The sequence below is a fragment of the Uloborus diversus genome, chromosome 4, assembly GCF_026930045.1.
Source record: "Uloborus diversus isolate 005 chromosome 4, Udiv.v.3.1, whole genome shotgun sequence".
Taxonomy (NCBI): Eukaryota; Metazoa; Arthropoda; class Arachnida; order Araneae; family Uloboridae; genus Uloborus; species Uloborus diversus.
In genome coordinates this window covers 157196893-157217424 of record NC_072734.1, presented here as the reverse complement: position 1 = coordinate 157217424, position 20532 = coordinate 157196893, and the positions used below count along the sequence as shown (strand labels likewise).

The window sequence follows — 20532 nt, the reverse complement described above, 5'->3', positions numbered from 1 at the left end:
GTCTGTATATCTGGATCTCTGTCTGTCTGGATATCTGTGACGCGCATAGCGCCAAGACCACTCGGCCGATTTTCATGAAATTTGGCACAAAGTTAGTTTTTATCATGTGGGTGTGCACCTCAATGCAATTTTTCGAAAATTAGATTTTGTTCGTTTTCTATTCCAATTTTAAGAAAATTTTCCCGGAGCAAAATTATAAGATGGACGAGTAAATTACCAAGTTATCATAACGTGGAACCGTAACATAGGCAAGCCAATTGGCGAGAAAGTCACCATACATTATTTGTAAATACATAGGCGAACCAAAAGACCATTTAATTTTTCTACTACGGGCAAAGCCGTGCGGATACCACTAGTTCATAAAAAAATAGTAAGTACACAGTTCAATGTAATTCTAGGACAATTTGTTTCCTACAACTTACCAAGGTATATCAATGTATATAGGAAATTGGTAGCATAAGCTTTCAATACTACTAAAGGCAGGGTGTCCATGCACCTAGAAAGTCATGGATTTCGGCTATGATCAAAAATTGTCATGGAAAGTCATGATTTTCGGTGTGCTCAAAAATCATGGAAATTGACAATTGGTCATGGATTTTGAGTTCAAGAACATGCATATTTATCGAATTCTACATATTAGCTTAAACTTACGCATCTTGGCCATTTTTTACGCTATTACGTGTTAATCCCAATTTTTCACTCATTTCTTAATCCGATAGCATCTGCTTCTTTAATACTCGCTCATTTTTCTTTTCCTTGTGATTTTACCTTTTAGACATTTATAATTATGTATTTAGCATTATTTTTAACCCTCTTTATATGTCTTACTGTGTAGTTGAGGACTTTTAGACTTCTAATTTTGTCGATCGCATTCGATGCAAAAATTTTAAGTCATCCGTGTTGATTCAAGAGACTCGTAAAAATTATCATTAATTCTCAGCTATGTCTTAAGTTAATGAAGATTTTAGAAAATAAAATTGGTCTGAAGAATTAATTACCGACGTTTTGTACATCAATAAAATACAGAAATCAGGGAATTTTCAAAGGTAAAATTTTAAAAAAGTCCGTAAATGTTACATATTTTACAAATTCGGAAATTTTACAACATTTGTAACCTATGATAAAGCTTTGGCGGTAAATATCTGTTATTGTCTAAATTAGTTTTTAAGTACTTTAATATTTTTTTTTCTGATTATTTATGCTATTTATAGTAAACATAATTTTAGTAACTACTAAATTATTGCTAGTCACAGATAATTTAGAAAACTGCTAATAGTACCATGCTCCTATTTTTTATTCGGTAAGCTTTGAAGTTTTATCCGGTAAACTGATAATTTTCCCCTTCCCAAAAATTTGAATTTTGGGCGTCCCTGACTATTAGCATTCATAAATAAATATCAATCAATAGATTATAAATTGCGAAACACATACTTACTGACATGATTTAAGAGAAAAATTGTTCCATAAACAAGTGTTATAACTAGAAATTTTATATATCATGGCTTTTTTTAATTTTACTGTGTGTGACTTACTTCTAATAAGTGTTTTACCTTTAAAAAAATCAGTATTTTCAAGAAATGATTGCTTAAATCTAAGAAATTACAAATTATCTGCTTTGCTTAGAAAAGGGATTACTTCGATCAAGCATTATGCCCTTCCCCCTTCATTTTTTCACCTGCTCAGCAAGCAGGTTGCAATCTCTCTCTCGGTTCTAGTAGAATATTTCTCCTCTTTTTGTACTAGCACTCCAAATTCCTGTTTTTTTTTAATACCAACAAGCTATTTAATAATTCCCCCTCCCAGCCCGTGAAATGCACCCCTAGGTCAGGGCGTATGGGCCTAGGGAATGGCCTGTTGAGTAATCCGGGCCTGTCCATAGAAAAGGTCTCGCAGTTGCGACACTCGCAGTCGCCACAGTGAAGCATATTTTTGTGGCTTTTTTAAACTGTGGGCCTACACTATCAATTACCATATTTGAAACTCAATGAGCATATTATAGCCCTTTTCTTCCTTAAACGTCCCATTTTTTAAAAATGCCAGAATGTCAATTTGTTCAATTTTTTTCAAACCTCAAATTGGATCCATCAGTGGTCATTATATAATGTACATGAGTCAGTAGTGGCCATATTGCTGTTTAGAAGTGGCCACCGGGTGGCCACTACTAGATCACACAATAATATTATGTCAGAAATGAGGCAGGTTTTTATGTAAAGAGATTACAACCTATTAAAAAGAAAATTGAGTTGATTTATGAAAAACCTTCCTGATTCAGTAGTGGCCACTAGGTGGCCACTTTTGAATTTCCCAACTTTTTTGGTACCAGTAGTGGCCAGGTAAACTGTCAGCAAAAAACGCAACTATTTCCAGTTGAAAACGTTCCAAACATGATCTTTCACATTTCATAACATTGTTACAGCTCTAAAAATATTATTTTTGAGCATTGTTCTATTCATAATACAACACAATGTTTTTATACCTCGTTATGGAGAAGCGTTAGAACACAGCTGAAAAAACATGAACAATCCAAATGACCATACTAAATAATTTATAACAATTTTCCATGATGCTCTACCTACTCCTCCTTGAACTTCCCACTACACTATAACCTGAGGTCTGCCTCCTGCAAGTTTGAATCCACTGGAACCCTTAGAATCCTTATTTTTAAAATATAAACCTTAAAGTGGCTACTACTGGTGCATTTACCTTACACACACACACACACACACACACATATATATATATATATATATATATATATATATATATATATATATATATATATATATATATATATATATATATATATATATATATATATATATATATATATATATATATATATATATATATATATATATATATATATATATATATATATATATATATATATATATATATATATATATATATATACACGAATTTTTCTTAATGCAACTTGAAAATGACAGAGTCAGAATGGTCCCCCCCAATAAATTTCAGCTGACGACGCCAATGGGCGGGGTAAAATTTCCCACCAATGTGTAGAAAAGAACACATTTCTGACTCAAAATTTAAATTTAGACTTCTTTGGATATTTTTAAAATCCCAAAATTTCAGTCATTTATTATTAACCAGCATTAGGCGTGATCTTTACACGGTGACATGGCCGTTAGAATGATTATTGTTGGTTAAATAAATTTGCATGCATTAATGAATTAGTTCTGGAAATTTCAGAAAAATATTTAAGTACTTGGACTAAAAGTAATTCTAACATTAACGTACATCAACTTATCACAATTTTGCCAATCTATTACGTTTCACAAAAGCTATTAAAACTGGCAGAAAGCGCAGTCAATATTTAAAACAAAACATGTTTGACATGTATTGTCAAAAACATGAAAAATAAATTCATTATTCTTTTTGAATACATAAAAAAAGTTTACACTCATTTTTCCACAAACTATAATTACGAAACAGACGATATTTAACTAATAAACAAATCTTTTGTTGTAAAATTCTTCAGGTTTGTTTCTTATTCGCAACTCCAGAGCTCGAATACACTACCTTGCGGTGATCAATAATACTAAAGAAAAAAGTAAAACATTCCATTCCATGTGTTTTCTTTGGGGTAAATTACAGGCTTTAGTCAGTTTGTGGTGTAATGTTATTTCAGATGACCCTATTTCAGATATCTCTATTTCCGCTTCCGTTAGTCCTAGATGCATAATTCTAACTGCAAAAATGCCCAAAGGATGGAGAGTTATGATATTAAAAGTTTGAAGTGAAAAAAAAAGGGAGCCAAAAAAAAAATCAATTTTTTACGCGGGCTCTTGGTCCTCTAACTTATGCTTAGGGAAATAATCTCCATTGAAAAATAATCACACCCCTGAAAGTTTTACATCAGTATGACCAATATTCACTGAGATACGAAAAGCAGCGTTTAGTGACTTACACCACTTTACACTCGCCGTCAATTGCACCTTTTTGGATTTCAATGGGCATTCTAAAAAACGCTTGTTTTTACTCCCGCTTTCCTTGAACCTGACCCTACTTTATATTCTCTGATTTCTTAAATTCCGTAAAATTCTTATTTAACTTATATATATCAATATTATTTCTCATTCCATCCACATGACCACCGATGAGAGTCAGTTGTCTTAATTTCGCAGCATTTATACTTTACTTTTCTACACTATAAAAAAAAATCTTTAAAGTATTCAAAAATTATACGAAGAAACCCATGATTACATTTTTGCACATTTTAAAATATTTTTAAACCGTTTTAATTTTTTGAATAATACATTAGCAATACGGTTGAAAAAAATACAAGGTGTTTGTAAAAGAGCTGCAAGATTTCTTAAAAAGAAATATAAAAGAATAGGTACACAAAATAAAAAAAAACACTCTAAAAGCTTTTATTCAGGTATACATAGTTTTTAGTAGCATCATATATTTTTTTTTTCATGTAAGTTTAATTACGTTAAAACCATGATTAATAATCTACAAAGTTCCTACATTTGTTCTAAATTTTGTTCTCTTCAGTGTTAGTTCGACAAAATTTTCGATTTCATGATCTCTGCAAAATCTGCAATCGCCTTTCTGTTAATTTCTTCGTCCAATGGAATCTCCGATTTCATTTTATTCATGTAAGCAACAACTCTCGGATAAGGAGAAAAGTCGAAATTGATTAGCTGCAATAAACAAAAGATTCAATGGAAATATTTTGAAAAAGATAAGCAAATTATGTGAAATTTTTTGACAAAATTCTGTACACCTATAAATATCTTCATAAAAAGCATTTAAGCAGAAGAGTTTAAGAAATATATATATAACTAGCATTCCCGTACCCGGCAGTGCTCGGGTAATGAAATTAGCAGGGGTTAACAATGCTTGGTGCACCTAGTTTTGAAAATCCCCTATTATAATTTCTTATTACCTATAATTTTTTCTAATTTTGGGAGGATCCCGGGGTCTCTGGACTCCTTATACAACTCCTCAAAAAAACATAAAAGAGCAGAACGATAGCTCTTCCTCGGACCAGTGGCGGATTGATTGAAAAAATCGGCCCTGGAATTAGGAGATGTAGCGGCCCCATAGCTCTAATAGATATTAAATTTTATCTAACGATTGGGATATCACTTAAATCTTTATGACCTTGTCCTTAACCGATCTTTAATTGTTATTAACGATCCTTTAAAAGTATTGATTATCTTTGTAAACACAGGCCATCAACATTTTATTGTTTTACCTATGTTTAAGCAAGAACTTCTTTGTATACAACATTTTTTTTTCTGGTGCTAAAATTATTAAGCTGCTTGATGAACTAACTGACTTTGGAGCAAGCTACATAAAATTGGCCGTGTTGAAAAAAAGTCTTCTCTTAAATCGATCCCTGCTACTTTTAATGTCTGTCCTTGTGACTTATTAACGGTTATTGCAAAGCAAACTTTTACAGGAAACTGCACTCTTCTAAATTCAAAAGGATAGTCCGCCTGTGATGATGTTCTTAAAAACTTCATTTCTAGTTTTGAAAAAATGAAAGCAAAAGACAGAAACATTGTTATTTGACTTAAGAAAAGCCTCGAAGAATCACGTGAGAAACAAAAACAATATCAAATTTAAAATTCGCTATCGACCAAAAGTTGAGATGAAGTACTGAATAATACTAGACGTTAAATCCCGGTTATCACAAATTTGCCATTTCAACTGCGCTTGCGCGCGGACTAAGCTTTTTGGGCTTTGTTTTAAGATTTCGTGTTGCTTGTTTATATTTAGGCTGAGCTGGAGTCCCAACAGATTAATGAATGCGATTAGTATATTTTCACAGAGATTTCGTGATATCTTACTACTATTATATATGCGAAAGTTTGTCTGTATGGATGTATGGATGTTTGGATGTATGGATGTATGGATGTTTGTTACTCTTTCACGCAAAAACTACTGAACGGATTTTGATGAAATTTTACAATAATATAGCTTAAGCATCAGAATAACACATAGGGTAGTTTTCGTCCCGTTATGGGGGGCAAAACCCCCCTTAGGGGAGCAATAAAATACAATTTTCGTATAAATTCTCTAATATAGGGATGAAAAAATACTTGCACATATTTACCTTATATGTCCATCGAAAGCTCTGATTTTTCTGCTGAAGATGGCACTTATTCGAAATTTCTAAGTAGAATAAAAAACGAGTTATGAGCTTTTTAGTTCCATGTTCGAAGGCTTTCCTAAACTCAATACAGTATTTAGTGTATCATCTCAACTTTCTGTCGATAGCGACTATTGTTGTATTGTTGACTATCTTTGCTTTTCGTGACTGTTCAAGGCTTTTCTCAAGTCAAATCTTGAAGTAAGATTTTTGCACAAGATTGGCAAATAATACATGATTTGGCTGATCATTTTCCATTTAAACGGAACTTTAGTGTAGTTAATGGTTTTTATTATTATTTATGCTGATTGAACATTTACTCATTATCCAATCAACCAGCAGATCGCCAAAATTTTTGCAGAAATATTTCCGTAGCTGATGCATTTGGCAGTTTTTTTCAATGTCGCTGTTTTTGAAGCCGAAGACTACGTCATAATGTTTCTCAGTTTTCACCATGTAAACAAAATATCGCCAATCAAAGAATCTTTAAAAAACTTTTTTTACTGTGTTAAATAATCCAGCAACTAAATTAAGCAAATCCATAAACAGTACAAAAACTTCCATTAATTTTTCCTTTTTGAAAATTTCAAACAATCGCCAAATTTTGCTACTTATTTTGGAAACATTTCGAATGAAACTCTTTAGCGCCATTTTATGGTGACCAAAAGTATCTCAGCACCTGGCGATAATATCTTTGTAACGAAAATTAATAATATATCGTTTTTACAAAGTAAGGAAAGAAGGAGGGAGCATTATCGAAGATATCCCAAAACGATTCCCGCAAATTCGGTAAAATCGCACCAAGAGCCCACAATGATTGAAATTTCCCAAAATAACTAAAGCAAGTATAAGGGGATAACGAGCAACGTCAATAGCAATACAGAGAAGGTTTTAGACTCCATGTTAAAAAAAAAAATATCAACAGATTAATCTTTTTAAACATGAGAAGAATAATTTCATGTTTTGGAAATTTGTATATGCTTAAATATAGTGCTTTCGTTTCTAAATCAATACTATTTTGTTCTTTATACTTATTGCTATTTTACTTTTATGGGTAAGGAAGAAACTCTACTTTTAATCATGTCAAAAAAATGTGTTTTAATTCTTTCACTTGAACCAGAAAAAAAAAGCAAGTAACGATTTTTTTCTCATAATTATTACTGACCCAGGCAACGCCGGGTATTTTTGCTAGTATTATATGAAACTACGGATATGAATAACTGATAATCTTTATAATGTAAAGATACAAATGACACTTCAATACTTATTAATTTGGAAACATTTATTTAACATAAACGTAAAACACGTTGCGTACTTCAAAAATGATTGGAATATGAGTACAGATGTTCTTCTTTGGCGGATATTTTACGTTAGGTGTAAACAGCTTAGTATTACACATTTTTTATTTAGGTTTTGGGTTCGGCTTTGTATTAGAAATGATGCTGCAATTCTAGTACGCTCTTCTGAGGTTAAAAAGTTGGTCCTGAAAAGGGACAGAAAAAACAGACACCGAATTCATTAATAATTAAGACGCAAAACTCAATCTTTACCGAGGCCTAAAAACTAAATCAGAGAAAGTTTTGTGATTTCTAATTTTTACCTGTTGCCATCTCACATTTATTAACAAATTTTAAATTTTTGCAATTAATTTTAGCAAGATTTTTGAAATAAGCTAAGTCCGCGCGCAAGCGCAGTTGAAATGGCAAATTTGTGATAACCGGGATTTAACGTCGAGTCTGAATAATGATTTGAGTGGAGGAAAGCCTCCGAAAATAAGGGATTTAAATTTCAATGACAGGTTTTAATTTCACAGAAATTAAGGAGTTTTGATTAATTTCTCCCAAACTAATTGATATTTCGAAAAATCCTTTCTTAAAGGATACTTTCGTAATCATGTGGACATGCCTGCCAAATTTCAAGTCTGAGGCTTCAGTGGTATTGCCTGTGCGTTGATATATATATATATATATATATATATATATATATATATATATATATATATATATATATATATATATATATATATATGTTATCTCAGGACATTGATTTTTATATATTAAGATATATGTACAAAATTGCTATTAACAAATGGAAAATAGTTGGCTTAACTCTAAAATGTCTCTATCTGCTCAGCAGGCTGACCAATACCTAGCAGCTCAAGCTTAATTCCTGTTATAGTGCGACTCTGCTTAGTTCCGCTATGACCTTTCAATGTTTTTCTCTTTTTTTGGATACTAGGGTAGGGTAATTGGCTCTGAGTTAAGTTGGGTTACTTCCTTTGTAGTTTTGCTGAAGTTATCCGACTCAAATCCGCTGCAATAGCGTTCATTTTTACTAAGCTCAACAAAATGAGGTAAATGCTGCCAAGGACATAGATCAACTAACCAGAGTCGCACTATATCGGCCGTCTTTATTCGGTAAATTTTGTATGGCAATTCGGCAAAATTATCATCATTCGGCAAATTTCCTCTGTCGATTCAGCAAAATTATCAACATTGGGCAAAATGTGGAGTTCTATTCGACAAATCGAGAAGTCTCGCTCTCCCGAAAATTTAACTTCGTGGTGCCCCCTGGTTGTATTAATTATAAGCGTAGCACTTATCGAGAACAACTTTTCGGACTCATCTTTCTTAAACCTTTTAAAAAGCCTAGATTTCTTGGATAAACCTCAAAATGCTCGAGAAAACCATTTTTTCAGTGCCGGTATATACAACATTGAGGTTACGTGCAAAGTACAAGTCGCATCGGACAATCATAAGTATTATTATGTAACAGATGCATAACTCACCTCCATCATACTAAGATTTGCATAGATGGTGTAATCTGCAATCGTCAAGTAATCGGCGGCAGAGTAGGATGTAGATTTCAGATATTCCTCTAGAAAAGACACAGCTTCCATGAATTTTCCTTCTTTCTTTGGATTGCTTGGTTGACAAAAAAATATCTGCGGGAACTAAAGAAGATTTGAAAGACAGTATTTTAGAGCAAGTGAAAATAGGCACAATTTCCCAAAAACCAATGATTCCCCCAACAATTAAAATTCTAGACTAGAAATTCTGAATAGAATCTACTGACTACCAAAATAATACAAAATGGTAGCCACTTTTGTATTTTTGGTAGCCTTTTTTTTATGGGATGTACGCAGTGCAGAAAGTAAGTAACCTATTCGCTATAGGTAGTTTAACAACGAAATAAAAGATTTAATACTCTACAAAAACAACAAACAAATTTTCACTGGATAATTGTTTTCCGAATTACGTCGGCTAGGAAGGGTAGACTAATGCTCTGAACGAGACGGATACCAGCAAGGATAGAATTGGAAGCGTATTGTTGTACAGCGATATTATTATTAACAAATCAAGAAACAACTGTTCGCCACTTTTGGTGAGTGAAACTTGATTCTTTGGTAGCCAGTTTCAATGAAATGGTTTCCCTTTGGCGACTGGTGACCGCTAATCTAGAGCTTTACCAATCATCTCTAAGCCTACACACCCAAGTAAACTTCAGACTTTGTGCCAATAGGTAACTTTTAAAGGAGAAAAGTACTGCCCTCTTTAACAACTAACAATCTCAACGACTTAATTTCTGGCTATGAACATGCTTCAAAACACCTATTTCACACCCCTTCGAAATAATTGTTTCCATCCAAGCAAATAATATTACCATTATTATAACTATCTTCCAAACTTGTAGGCAGTGTTCCATCCAGGATGCTTATTAGGGTGGTTCAAAAATACATGTTAAAAAAAAAGTTTCTCCTAGATAACAGGACACCCCTCAACATTTTTAGACTTGTGGATAGTAATCTACTGGAAAAATTTTACCTTCCTATTTCAACTGAAAGAGGGTGCTCAACCTCCTCCCCCAAACTTCATAAGTATGGGGAGAAGGTTAAAAAAATACATTGAACAGAAAAAACAATACTACATAGCGTAATGTACACTAGTAATATGCATATACATTGCAATAAAATAATTATTTACAAAAAAAAAAAACGACTGGGAAAATTAAATATTTCTAAATTTGGGACATTTTTTATGCTACAGCTAATGTTAAATTGACGGGTCATTGAGCACCCTTTCAAAATTTGAGTAAGAAGCTAAAACTTTTACAGCATAATACTATTAGCAAGTCTAAAAAAATAGGGAGTGTTCTGGACTCTAGCTGTAAAAAAGTTTTCCAACCCTCATACTTATCCTATGAACCACTGCCAACAAGTCTGGAAGCGTTGTTGTCACCGGCTGTAATAACCTCATTTTTCTTTTGATATTTCTATTATTCAACTTAAAATACAAAATGTGTATGCATAGATAGTAAGTCTAGTAAGTTATCTTTAAAGGAAAAAATAATGTGATACAAAAAAAAAATTGAGAAGCATCCCTTCTAGAAGTCTGATGGCAGTGATGTGACAGTTTTCTGTGACACAACCTTCCTAGAGGTATAACCGAATATTTTTCATCAGGTCTGCAAAGTTAAACAGAGAATGGCCACTCGTTCGATCAAAAGTTTAATAAGATGAGCGGTACTAATTTTATTGCAGCAGATATACTGAATGTTTTTCTGAACATTGAATTATCGTGTCAGATGTAGCCACAAAAAGTCTTTCAAACTGCACTGGATTCCAGTACAGGCATTAATTTTAACTTTTGTTGTCAAGATGAATCAGGTATTAATATCTTTTGGATTAAAATATTCGTATCCTTGCATTGACATAGTTGGAAATCGTATATTTTGAAATAAATTTTTAATCTACACTGCATCCTGATATTTTCTCTGCTTTTTGTTCGAAAATTACTCATTAAAAGTTTCAGCCAAACATAATTTTATTATTTTAAGTGATTAATTTTAATTAAAAGAATGGAAGTTTTGTGGAACTCAGAGGATCCGCGGATCACAATTTAAGAAATGCTGTTCTGAAGCATTCACTTGACTTCCCTTTAATATTAAGAGGGGAAGAAAAGGAACTAATCGTCGTACTTACATAATTAAAAACTGCGCGTATGTATCTATGTACGTACCTATTTATATGTATCAATGTCGTCATCTATGTCCAAGTTTCTTCTCACGAACGACAGTGAACTGAATATCGAACCAGGTATCGATGGATTCGTAATCTTCCCGTCTTTATGTTTGGCTATTTAACATAATCCTCCGATAATAATTAGCGGAGATATCAATTTAAAACTATATATTAATTATGACACTTAGATTTCAACATAAAATCCCTATTTTTCGAAGGCTTTCCTCCATTCAAATTATTATTCAGTGCTTCATCTCAACTTCCCGCAACAATGCTTTCATTAAAATTCATAGCGGGTGAAGAAAATCATTGAGATGAAAGATCTTTGCCGTTTTTTGTCTCGAATACGAGCAAATAAAATTCTGGGTTTTGTTTTAAAGGCTTTTCCTGTAATCGAAGGATTTAAAATGTTTACTTTTTGGTTATTTTTCCAAAATCTGTCGCAAAATTGTACTGATTTTTTTTTTTTTTTTTTGTTCAAGCCTGATTGTTGAACACGAGTCACTTGACATAACTTTTATTTTTGAGGTAGACCACGCAAAGCCGGGCGACGCAGCTAGTTAGTACATTAACGCCTGCGCACAAAAGATGTCATGGTTTCAGGGGGAAGAGGGTTCATAAAGTTGTGACAGTTTGAGACAAGGAGGAGGGAGGGGTAACAAGAAGTGTGACATCACGCATTTTTTGTCAGAATATGTTTATGAAAAGCTGAGTTACATGTGACACGAGGAAGAGGAGGTCAAAAATATTGAAACAGAACATGTGACAAAAAATTAGTTTCGATCTTGGACAAATAAATTCTATGAGCACCTACCAGAAAATCCGCAATGGATCTGAATAGTGTTCCAAGGTCATAGTTCAGAGTCTGATCCACGATGGCTCGTTCCTTGAGATCCGTGGGGTACAGTGGTGACTCAGGAGCATACTTTCTAATTAAATACATCATGATAGCACGGCTGAAAATGGAGAAATCCAAACTATACTTTCATGGCGTCTAGAATCCAAATATCGTATAATCACCTTTCCGTTTTTTTTTTTTTTTTTTTTTTTTAATTATCTTTTTTCGAATGAACAACTTACAAAATAACTACTAAATGTCTTATTTTTGACTGTATTAAGACCATTATGAGCAATTACTTTGTTCAATAAATGTTACTCTAGTCAGAAATCTTTAATATTTCTTGTGTTATTAATAATGCAGATAACATTAACTTTTTTTCCCTTTATTTTAAACGTAAATTCGTAGAAAACCAATTACTAAAAGAAAACATTCAGCTTTAGAATTAAATAGAATTTTAAAAACTAGAATTATTTATTGTTCCAAAAATTTACGGGTGGATTTTGGGAAGAAAATAGAAGTGACATAAAAGCACGAATAATTCTTCGGTGCCTCAAGTAGGAATTGTTGCCTTCGCTGAACTTGAAGTGGTATTGTTTACTTACCCCCCTCCCCCTCAAAGAAAACATCTCTGAAGGAAGTCGAAACGTAGGTTAAATGAGGTTCCGGTGAAAAGAGTTTCGGATAATTGAGATTTTATTGAAAATTATTATGAATATGCTTTAGTGGTGTTAAACAATAAAGTTATTTTGTTTTATCAATGAGGCATTTCTATTATGAAGCTATACTCCGTTCACGGAAAACATAGACCGAAAGTTACTTTGCGGGTTGCCAAAAGGTTAGCCACTACGTCCCCTTTGGGGGTTTTCTCCGGAATTAAAAAAAAGTGTAAATCAATAGTATTCGCATTCGCTTGGCACCTATTTGTTCTTATTCAAGCCAAACACGTGATTGACGTCGCCAAATGACGCATCTCTTTGGTTACCTCTAGTCTATCTTTCCCGTGAAAGTAGTATAAATATATCATACCCGAAAAAAATTTCCTTACTGTTATTTTTATTTCAACATGTGATTATTACAAAAGTCATATTTTTAAATTTTAAACATAACTGAAAAGTAGCATCTTTTAAAATTAATAACTGAACATGAATAGTTTATAAGTTCAGTGGTAATCAGAAAAATGTATTTTTAATTTTTATGTCAGAAATAATGACATGAAATTCCAGTTTCATAACATAAAAGCTTATTCTTAATCTCCCCATTGAGGTTCAACTTTTGAGTTGAAAAAAGTATATTAGTTGCATAAAACAACAGCTCCTATCAAATGGCCAAAAACTTCATAAGAAAAGATTTTTAGAAAATATGACAAACATGATTGAATCGATTATTTCAGAAAGAGCGTAAGTCCTACGGGAATCCATTGGACTTAGATCGTTTTTTAAATAATCGATTCAATTAAATTGTTGAATACATTTTAATAACTGATGTTCGAAATTTTACCTTTCTGATAAGTAAAACCCATTGTCGTTAATCACTGGCACCCTGTGCTGGCAGTTAATCTGTAAAGGTAAACGTATGTTATATGAAATATGCAGACAAATTTTGGATTGGGTTTTAACACTACTTAAGGTAACTCGACGTTAAATCCCGGTTATCACAAATTTGCCATTTCAACTGCGCTTGCGCGCGGACTTAGCTGATTTCGAAACTCTTGCTCAAACTAATGAAAAACATTTAAATTTGTTAATATGAGATGAGAACAGATAAAAATTAGAAATTACAAAGCTGTCTTTGATTTAGTTTTTACGCCTCCGTAAAGATTGAGTTTTGCGTCTTAATTATTAATGGATTCGGAGCCTGATTTTTCTATCAAACAAAGGCCCTTTTCAATGCCAAATTTTTAACCTCTGAAGAGCGTATTCGATCTGCAGCATCACTTCCAATACAAAGCGGAACCCTCAACCTAAATACAAATGAATAATACTAAGCTGTTTACGCCTAACGTAAAATATCCGCAAAAGACGGATATTTGTAATATTCCGATCATTTTTGAAGTACATAACGTGTTTTACGTTTACGTTAAATAAATATTTCCAAACCAATAAATATTGAAGTGTCATTTTTCTCTTTTCTTTATAAAAATTATCAGTTATTCATATCCGTAATTTCATATAATGTATCCCGAAATCGCTGTGAAAATACTCTAATCGCATTCATTAATTTGTTGGGACTCTAGCACAACCTAAATATAAACAAGCAACACGAAATCTTAAAACAGAAAGCCCAAAACGCTAAGTCCGTGCGCAAGCGCAGTTGAAATGGCAAATTTGTGATAACCGGGATTTAACGTCGAGTCTAGGTACAGTCGTTCCAGATAATTTTGAACCATGTCGGTAAACTTTGCGCTAGTTCAAACTTTTTAGTACGCATTTAACTTCAATAATAATAATAATAATAATAATAGAATGCCCAGTGCTGCCTTCTCCTCGGAGGGTTTGTTTCTGAAAATTGCACGAACTTCATTTTCACACAAAACATTAAAATTTACTCTTTTTTACAGAGAAGGGGGAGAGAGTGACGCGATAAATTTCGGCACTGGGTAACACGTGTGCAAGGGACGCCAATGTTTTGCTTATTAACATTTTTTTAATAAATATCCAGCCCCTTGCTTATCCAAAAACCTTTCTCTCAGTTACCCTAGATTTTTAACAAAATTCTGAGCAATCTTTCTTTGTTGTACAAAAAAATGCAATTGAATTTCATGACAGTTTCTGTTTGTTTTGTCTTTAATACTCCAACAAGAAAATGGTGAAATATAAGCAATTTACCTTCAAAAATTCTGGCTTGAACTGTTCCCGTTTCAACAAATCTACATTTTTCAATTCCAACTCGATGTTCAACTCGTAGGCTAACATTTTCACACATCTGCAAGCTGGACTCAAAGGAAAATCGTACATAATAATAGTAGCCGCAGGCATGGTGCTGTTGGTTCGTACAACTTAGATCGTCTCTCTAAACCAAAGATTTTTAATCTTCATATATGAGATGCAGCTACTTTATATAGTCACGTAAACAGAACATCAGAGAATTTCGATTATCGAACCAGGAAACTTTGTGTCCATCTTTGCTTGTTCTCAATCACGATAGGTTTGTCTAAAAATCCGTAATGGAAGATAAATGCTAATTTGTATAACCCAGCATCGTTTCTTATTTATTTCAAGATATTCTTTCTGAAAGTCATTGTCGTTGACCTTGGAGTTGTATATGATCGATTTAATGCCTTTTTGGTGCACTTAACGATTTCCAGTTGGTGGTGACAATTAATAAATTAGTTTTAAGCACGTGCACGGATACGATGAGTTAACTTTGCAGTTAAAAATACACTTACGAAAAACACGAACAATTTGGAACACTTGCAATGTTTTAAAAAATATCCTGTTTACGGAAATTGCGAATGCTTTGAAATGAGCAATTTGATAGGAATTGATTGTGCAGTAATCAAGTAAATGTTAGTATTTTGTAATGGGAAAATACTTGGAAAAATGTTTCAAACGACTGCCCGAACCAAAGAAAAAAAATTTGTTTTCCGTCTTTTCGGTTCGAAAACTTTATAATCTGATTCTTTTTCCTTTTCGAATCATCGAAGATAATCAAATAGTGTTACATAAGACTAAACATATAGCAGCAAAATCTAGAGGTTTTATCAGTATTCATATTGAAACAATTGTAAAAAACTGGCTTATGGAGCCACTTGTGACTCAAACGTTGTTTCAAAATATCATTAATCAAATAACTTTAAAAACACGAGTAGTGTTAATTCATATTTCAAATTAAGCAGATATCTGTTATTTATTCATACTCTATTAGCTTTCTTTACGTAATTGTTGCATCACAAATAGTGATAATAATAACTATTATTATTATTATTACTATTCTTCTTCTTCTTATTATTATTATTATTCTTATAACAGCCGCAACAAAAACAATAATAATAATGATGATGATGACGATAATAATAATAATAATAATAACGATGATAATGATGATGATAATAATAATAATAATAATAATAATAATAACGATAATAATCGTAATAATAATAACGATGATGATGATGATGATAACAATAAAAACAATAATAATAATAATAACAACAACGAGCAACATTTGTCGAACCATTAAAAGGATTTTTTCTCATAATGGAATAATTTTTATTTGTTTTCAACAGAATGTGGTCAGCATAAATGCCAAAAGGAACTCAAAAAATGTCATTAAAATTCTGCTCTACATAATTCTTATAAATTAAAATTCATTTATTGTTTTATTTTAAGTAAAACATAGCATAAAATGCAAGAAACCATGAGAATGAAGCCCCCTCTCTGTTAGTGCTGCTAATGTCATATATTCTGAAATTTGATTTTCATATATTTCTTTCCAAAACCATTTTAATAAAAAGGTTTTCAAAGAAATATGGATATGACAGCCCCTGGCGCCAATTGGCGAGCTTTTGTTGAAAAGCCAATATCTCATATCCTCCGCATTATCCATTGACGTCTAGATGCTAAAAAGATCGTTTGCTAAAGCAAGTTGATTAAATGAACTGAAAAGGTATGTTTTAGCTAAATTTTTCAGTTGCTATTTTCATTGTTGTGTTGTTCATTGCATTCAGGATTTTATGCTGAGTTTAAGAAAAACTTTTATATGCGCATAAATCTGAAAGATTTTAATTACCTCGACTAAAACTTTAAACTACACACATTTGATACATTTGAAAGCTTTAAAAATCGAACGGGATTTTTTGCTTGATGTTGTGGCAAATATTACAATTATGAGACTAACTCGAAGTAATAGTTATTTAATGCCCTTATTAATGAATTGACTTTAATAATTTTAAATACATGAAACAGAAAACACGTTATTGTAAAAAACCAAAGGGTTGAATTATCAAGCAGAAATGAAATGTATGTTAATGAGTTTCTTGAATCTTGATTATTAAGTAATTAAGTAATGATAAAGTAATGTCTCAAACTTTAATAGTTTTGCTCAGCCTTTTTTTTTAAATTAAATTCTGAAATAGTATTATATGAATAAAATATTAGATATTAGTTGAATAAACTTTCAAATTAGTTTTTTTTTCTCTCGACAGTTTAAGCAGTGAGTATTTTCAAGACATAATTTGTAAATCATTATTTAGACAGTAAAATTTTGAGCGAAACACTTTTGGTGCTTCTGTAAAAAAAAAAAAAAAAAAAATCCAAAATCTACAAAAATTTATTTTTATTTCATTCTATTTTTATTTTCATTAATATGATTAATTCTGATTTATTAATACATTAAAAACATACTATTTATTCAATGAATCGTATTTTTGAATATGACTTTTCAAACCATTGTTGTTATTCTTTTGTTAGATTTTATATCAGTAACTAGCTGCGTGCCCGGCGTTGCACGGGCTACCTAAAAAATGTAAGAGCAGTCCAGTTGATGCTTTTGTAGTACACTGACACTAGTTTCTAACGCGTTAAGGAATAAATAAATGCGCGTAAAGCAAGGTTTGCAAAACACCAGTAAAACATATTTTTGCCAAAACACCTCATCAACGTTAATAATCGTTATCAATGATACAAGTTATGAGTACATTTTCAGTCAGCACAAAAGGGGGAAATATATGCATTATCAACTATAATTTTTACTCACGTTAAACTGAATTACATCTGATAGACTATATCGGAAATATTTATGCACAATAACAATCCGCTTTTTACATAAAATAGTCTACTACCCGGCGTTGCCCGGGTGTTTATTAATGCAACATACCACTCAGATAAATATTTGGATGGATTTTATCCACATGGTCGTACAAGAATTACATCAATCCGTTTTCCAGGTACAAACCCTCAAAGAACTCAAATAACTTGTAAATCACTCATTTACTTTACGACGTGCACGGTCCTCCTCGAAAATGAAAGTTATGCCATGTGACGCGTATTTAACAATCAGGCTTGAACAAAAAAAAAAAAAAAAAAAACAGCAAAATTTTGCTGCAGATTACGGCAAAATAATCGAAAAGTAAACAACTTAAACACCCTGATTACAGGAAAAGCCTTAAAACAAAAGCCTAATTTTATTTCTTTATATTCGAGAAAAAGAAATGGCAACAGATGTTTCTTTTCAATGATTTTCTTCACGCTGTAAATTTTAATAAAAGCGTTCATCCGGAAAGTTGAGTTGAAGCACTGAATAATAATTTGAATGGAGGAAAGCCTTCGAAAAATAGGGATTTGATTTTGAAATCTAAGAGTCATAATTAAAAGTTTTTAATTGATATCTCCGCTAATTATTATCGGAGGATTATGTTAAATAGCCAAACATGAAGACGGCAGGATTACGAATCCATCGATACCTGGTTCGATGGTCAGTTCACTGTCGTTCGGGAGAAGAAGCTTGGACATAGATAGATAGATAGATAGATAGATACTCAGATTTTATATGTATAAGATGTATTCTTTACAAGTATCTGCAATTGCAATCATTGAATATTTTCAGTAAAATCCTTGACAGTTTTGTATATTAAGAGATTTGTAAGAAAAATTTTGTACTGGAAAATAACTTATTGAAGCGCATTTATACAAAATATTTGTTTACACTATAACGCAAAAAGCGTTTTCAGTTCCTAACGCTAAGTACCTAAAGAAGCTAGTTTTTTGATCAATCACGAAGTTTTTACTGATGAGAAATCTCGAATTGCTTAGTTTTATTGTTTTCATTTGACTGTTGAATAACGTTCGTCTTTTGATCTTATTTTACAACTAGAAAATCGTCCGTCAATGTATGACGGTTGGAAATTTCTTCTACATTTGAGCGAAGCCATGGCCTGTTTAGTGATAGTTTGATAGTTGAAATTTTAACCCTAGCTGCAGTGGATTAAGCCTCAACACCAGAAGATAGCATTCATCGTTGACCACTTTTTCGCTTCTTCATTCTCCTAAAATGACAGTATTACCAGTAAAACAGTTAAGTTACCGGATCCAGTTCAGCCTCGTCAAAATAAAGCATTTCTCTGCATATCGAGCATTGCCAAAAAATATTATCAAATTATCATGCCGTGGCGCAAGTTTCATTGTTGGTGACGTCAGGAGCGTTACTCGATCAGTAAATTCGCTATTATCTATATGAGGATGCTTATAATGCAGGCGTCCATGTGCCTCGGCATCAGAATATTTATAAACGACTTTCTCGACTTTCCACAAACCTCTTTACACGAAAACATTATCCAGCACACAACATCCATCGTCCAGCACAAAACATCCAGTATCATTCATTTGAATTTTGACGTCTTGAACTCAAATTATGGTTGCGATAAAAGCCATTAGTAGAAACAAGAAACCCAACGAGTAGGGTCCGATCGCAATTCGTTATTGCGAAAAGCATACTTTGAATTCATAATTTCAAAATTCAAACTAATTTTTTAAAATTTTTATTTTGATCCTTATCTCGTCATTTTTCCCTCGTTGGTACAATATTTAGCTGAAGACACGTAGGTGACGCTAACATCAAATGCTGAAAATAGCGTCCACAAAAGAAAAAAAACTCCCAAAGACAAGTGAGGGGGTTTTCAGGGTCACCCCGCAGGACCTCTGGTTTTAACAAATATTGCTAATTTTTATATGGTTATAGCTCCGGCAGTTTTTCTATGCCCATTTAAGGACTGTTATGACCTCCTCCCCCCCCCCCTTTGAAGATGAATTCTGGCTGCGCTGGTGCCTGGCCCAGCGCAGTCAGAAATTGGCCAAAGTTGAAACTCTTCTAAATTTTCTCAAAATTACGAAAAATGCAGACGTAGAGGTGTATTAAAGTTGGAAAAAAACTTTTTCAGTTAAAAATTAAAAATAAGAAGAAAATAATAAATGTTTAAATCTGAAATAGTTTTTTTAATGAATATTCTTTTTTAGCGCAAGATTTTATAAACACCCTGAATATTTGAAACTAACGACTTATTCCGAACACTCGATACAGCCTCCAGTTACAGCAGTTTCACTCTTATTAAAGATTATCAGTTTGAAATAGCCCATAGAATTAAAGCTATACTGACTGATAATCTCCAATAAGAGTGAAACTGCGATATCTGGATACCGTAATCGAGCTGTCGGTATAAGTGTGTAATTCTACCTCAGCTTCGGCTTGGGGAGGTAACTTACAACGTATTTATTCCGTGTTGCGTTCTTTATATTAGGGGAGAGTGTTGTACCTTAGGACACTTTTCACATTTTAATTTTTAACGTCAGTTATTTGAATCAAATTTAAAATCTAAAAGTCACATTAAAACAACCCAAAGTCTTGCTATGCAATATATTTTTTTAAAATTCAGACAGTTTGAAAATAAAATATTGACAGCCAATTAAAGTAAGAGTTCCAAGCTGTCTCAAGGTACAACGTACTATTGCGCCTTGGGACACACCCTGTTGTACTATGGGAAAGTCTTCATGATTCAGGAAACAGTCATATACTTAAATCAATTTTGTATTAAAAAAAAAAAAAAAAAAAAAT

General features: G+C 32.4%; 2 protein-coding genes across 2 annotated transcripts in view; one reads left to right on the top strand and one right to left on the bottom strand.

Moving 5' to 3' along the window:
• LOC129220945 (uncharacterized) overlaps window positions 1-14988 on the bottom strand; it is a 50055-nt gene extending 35067 nt beyond the window's left edge. Inside the window, exons 1-5 of the mRNA XM_054855379.1 lie at window positions 14814-14988; window positions 13486-13544; window positions 11962-12103; window positions 8916-9080; window positions 4534-4670 (exon numbers count right to left, since the gene is read on the bottom strand). Coding sequence (XP_054711354.1) covers window positions 4534-4670; window positions 8916-9080; window positions 11962-12103; window positions 13486-13544; window positions 14814-14963 — 653 coding nt within the window. The 5' untranslated portion in view covers window positions 14964-14988. The remainder of the gene's footprint in view (window positions 1-4533; window positions 4671-8915; window positions 9081-11961; window positions 12104-13485; window positions 13545-14813) is intronic.
• A 1541-nt stretch (window positions 14989-16529) lies between these two features.
• Window positions 16530-20532, top strand: part of LOC129219886 (synaptic vesicular amine transporter-like) — a 91035-nt gene continuing 87032 nt past the window's right edge. Inside the window, exon 1 of the mRNA XM_054854198.1 lies at window positions 16530-16593. The gene's annotated coding sequence lies outside the window, so the exon portion shown is untranslated. The remainder of the gene's footprint in view (window positions 16594-20532) is intronic.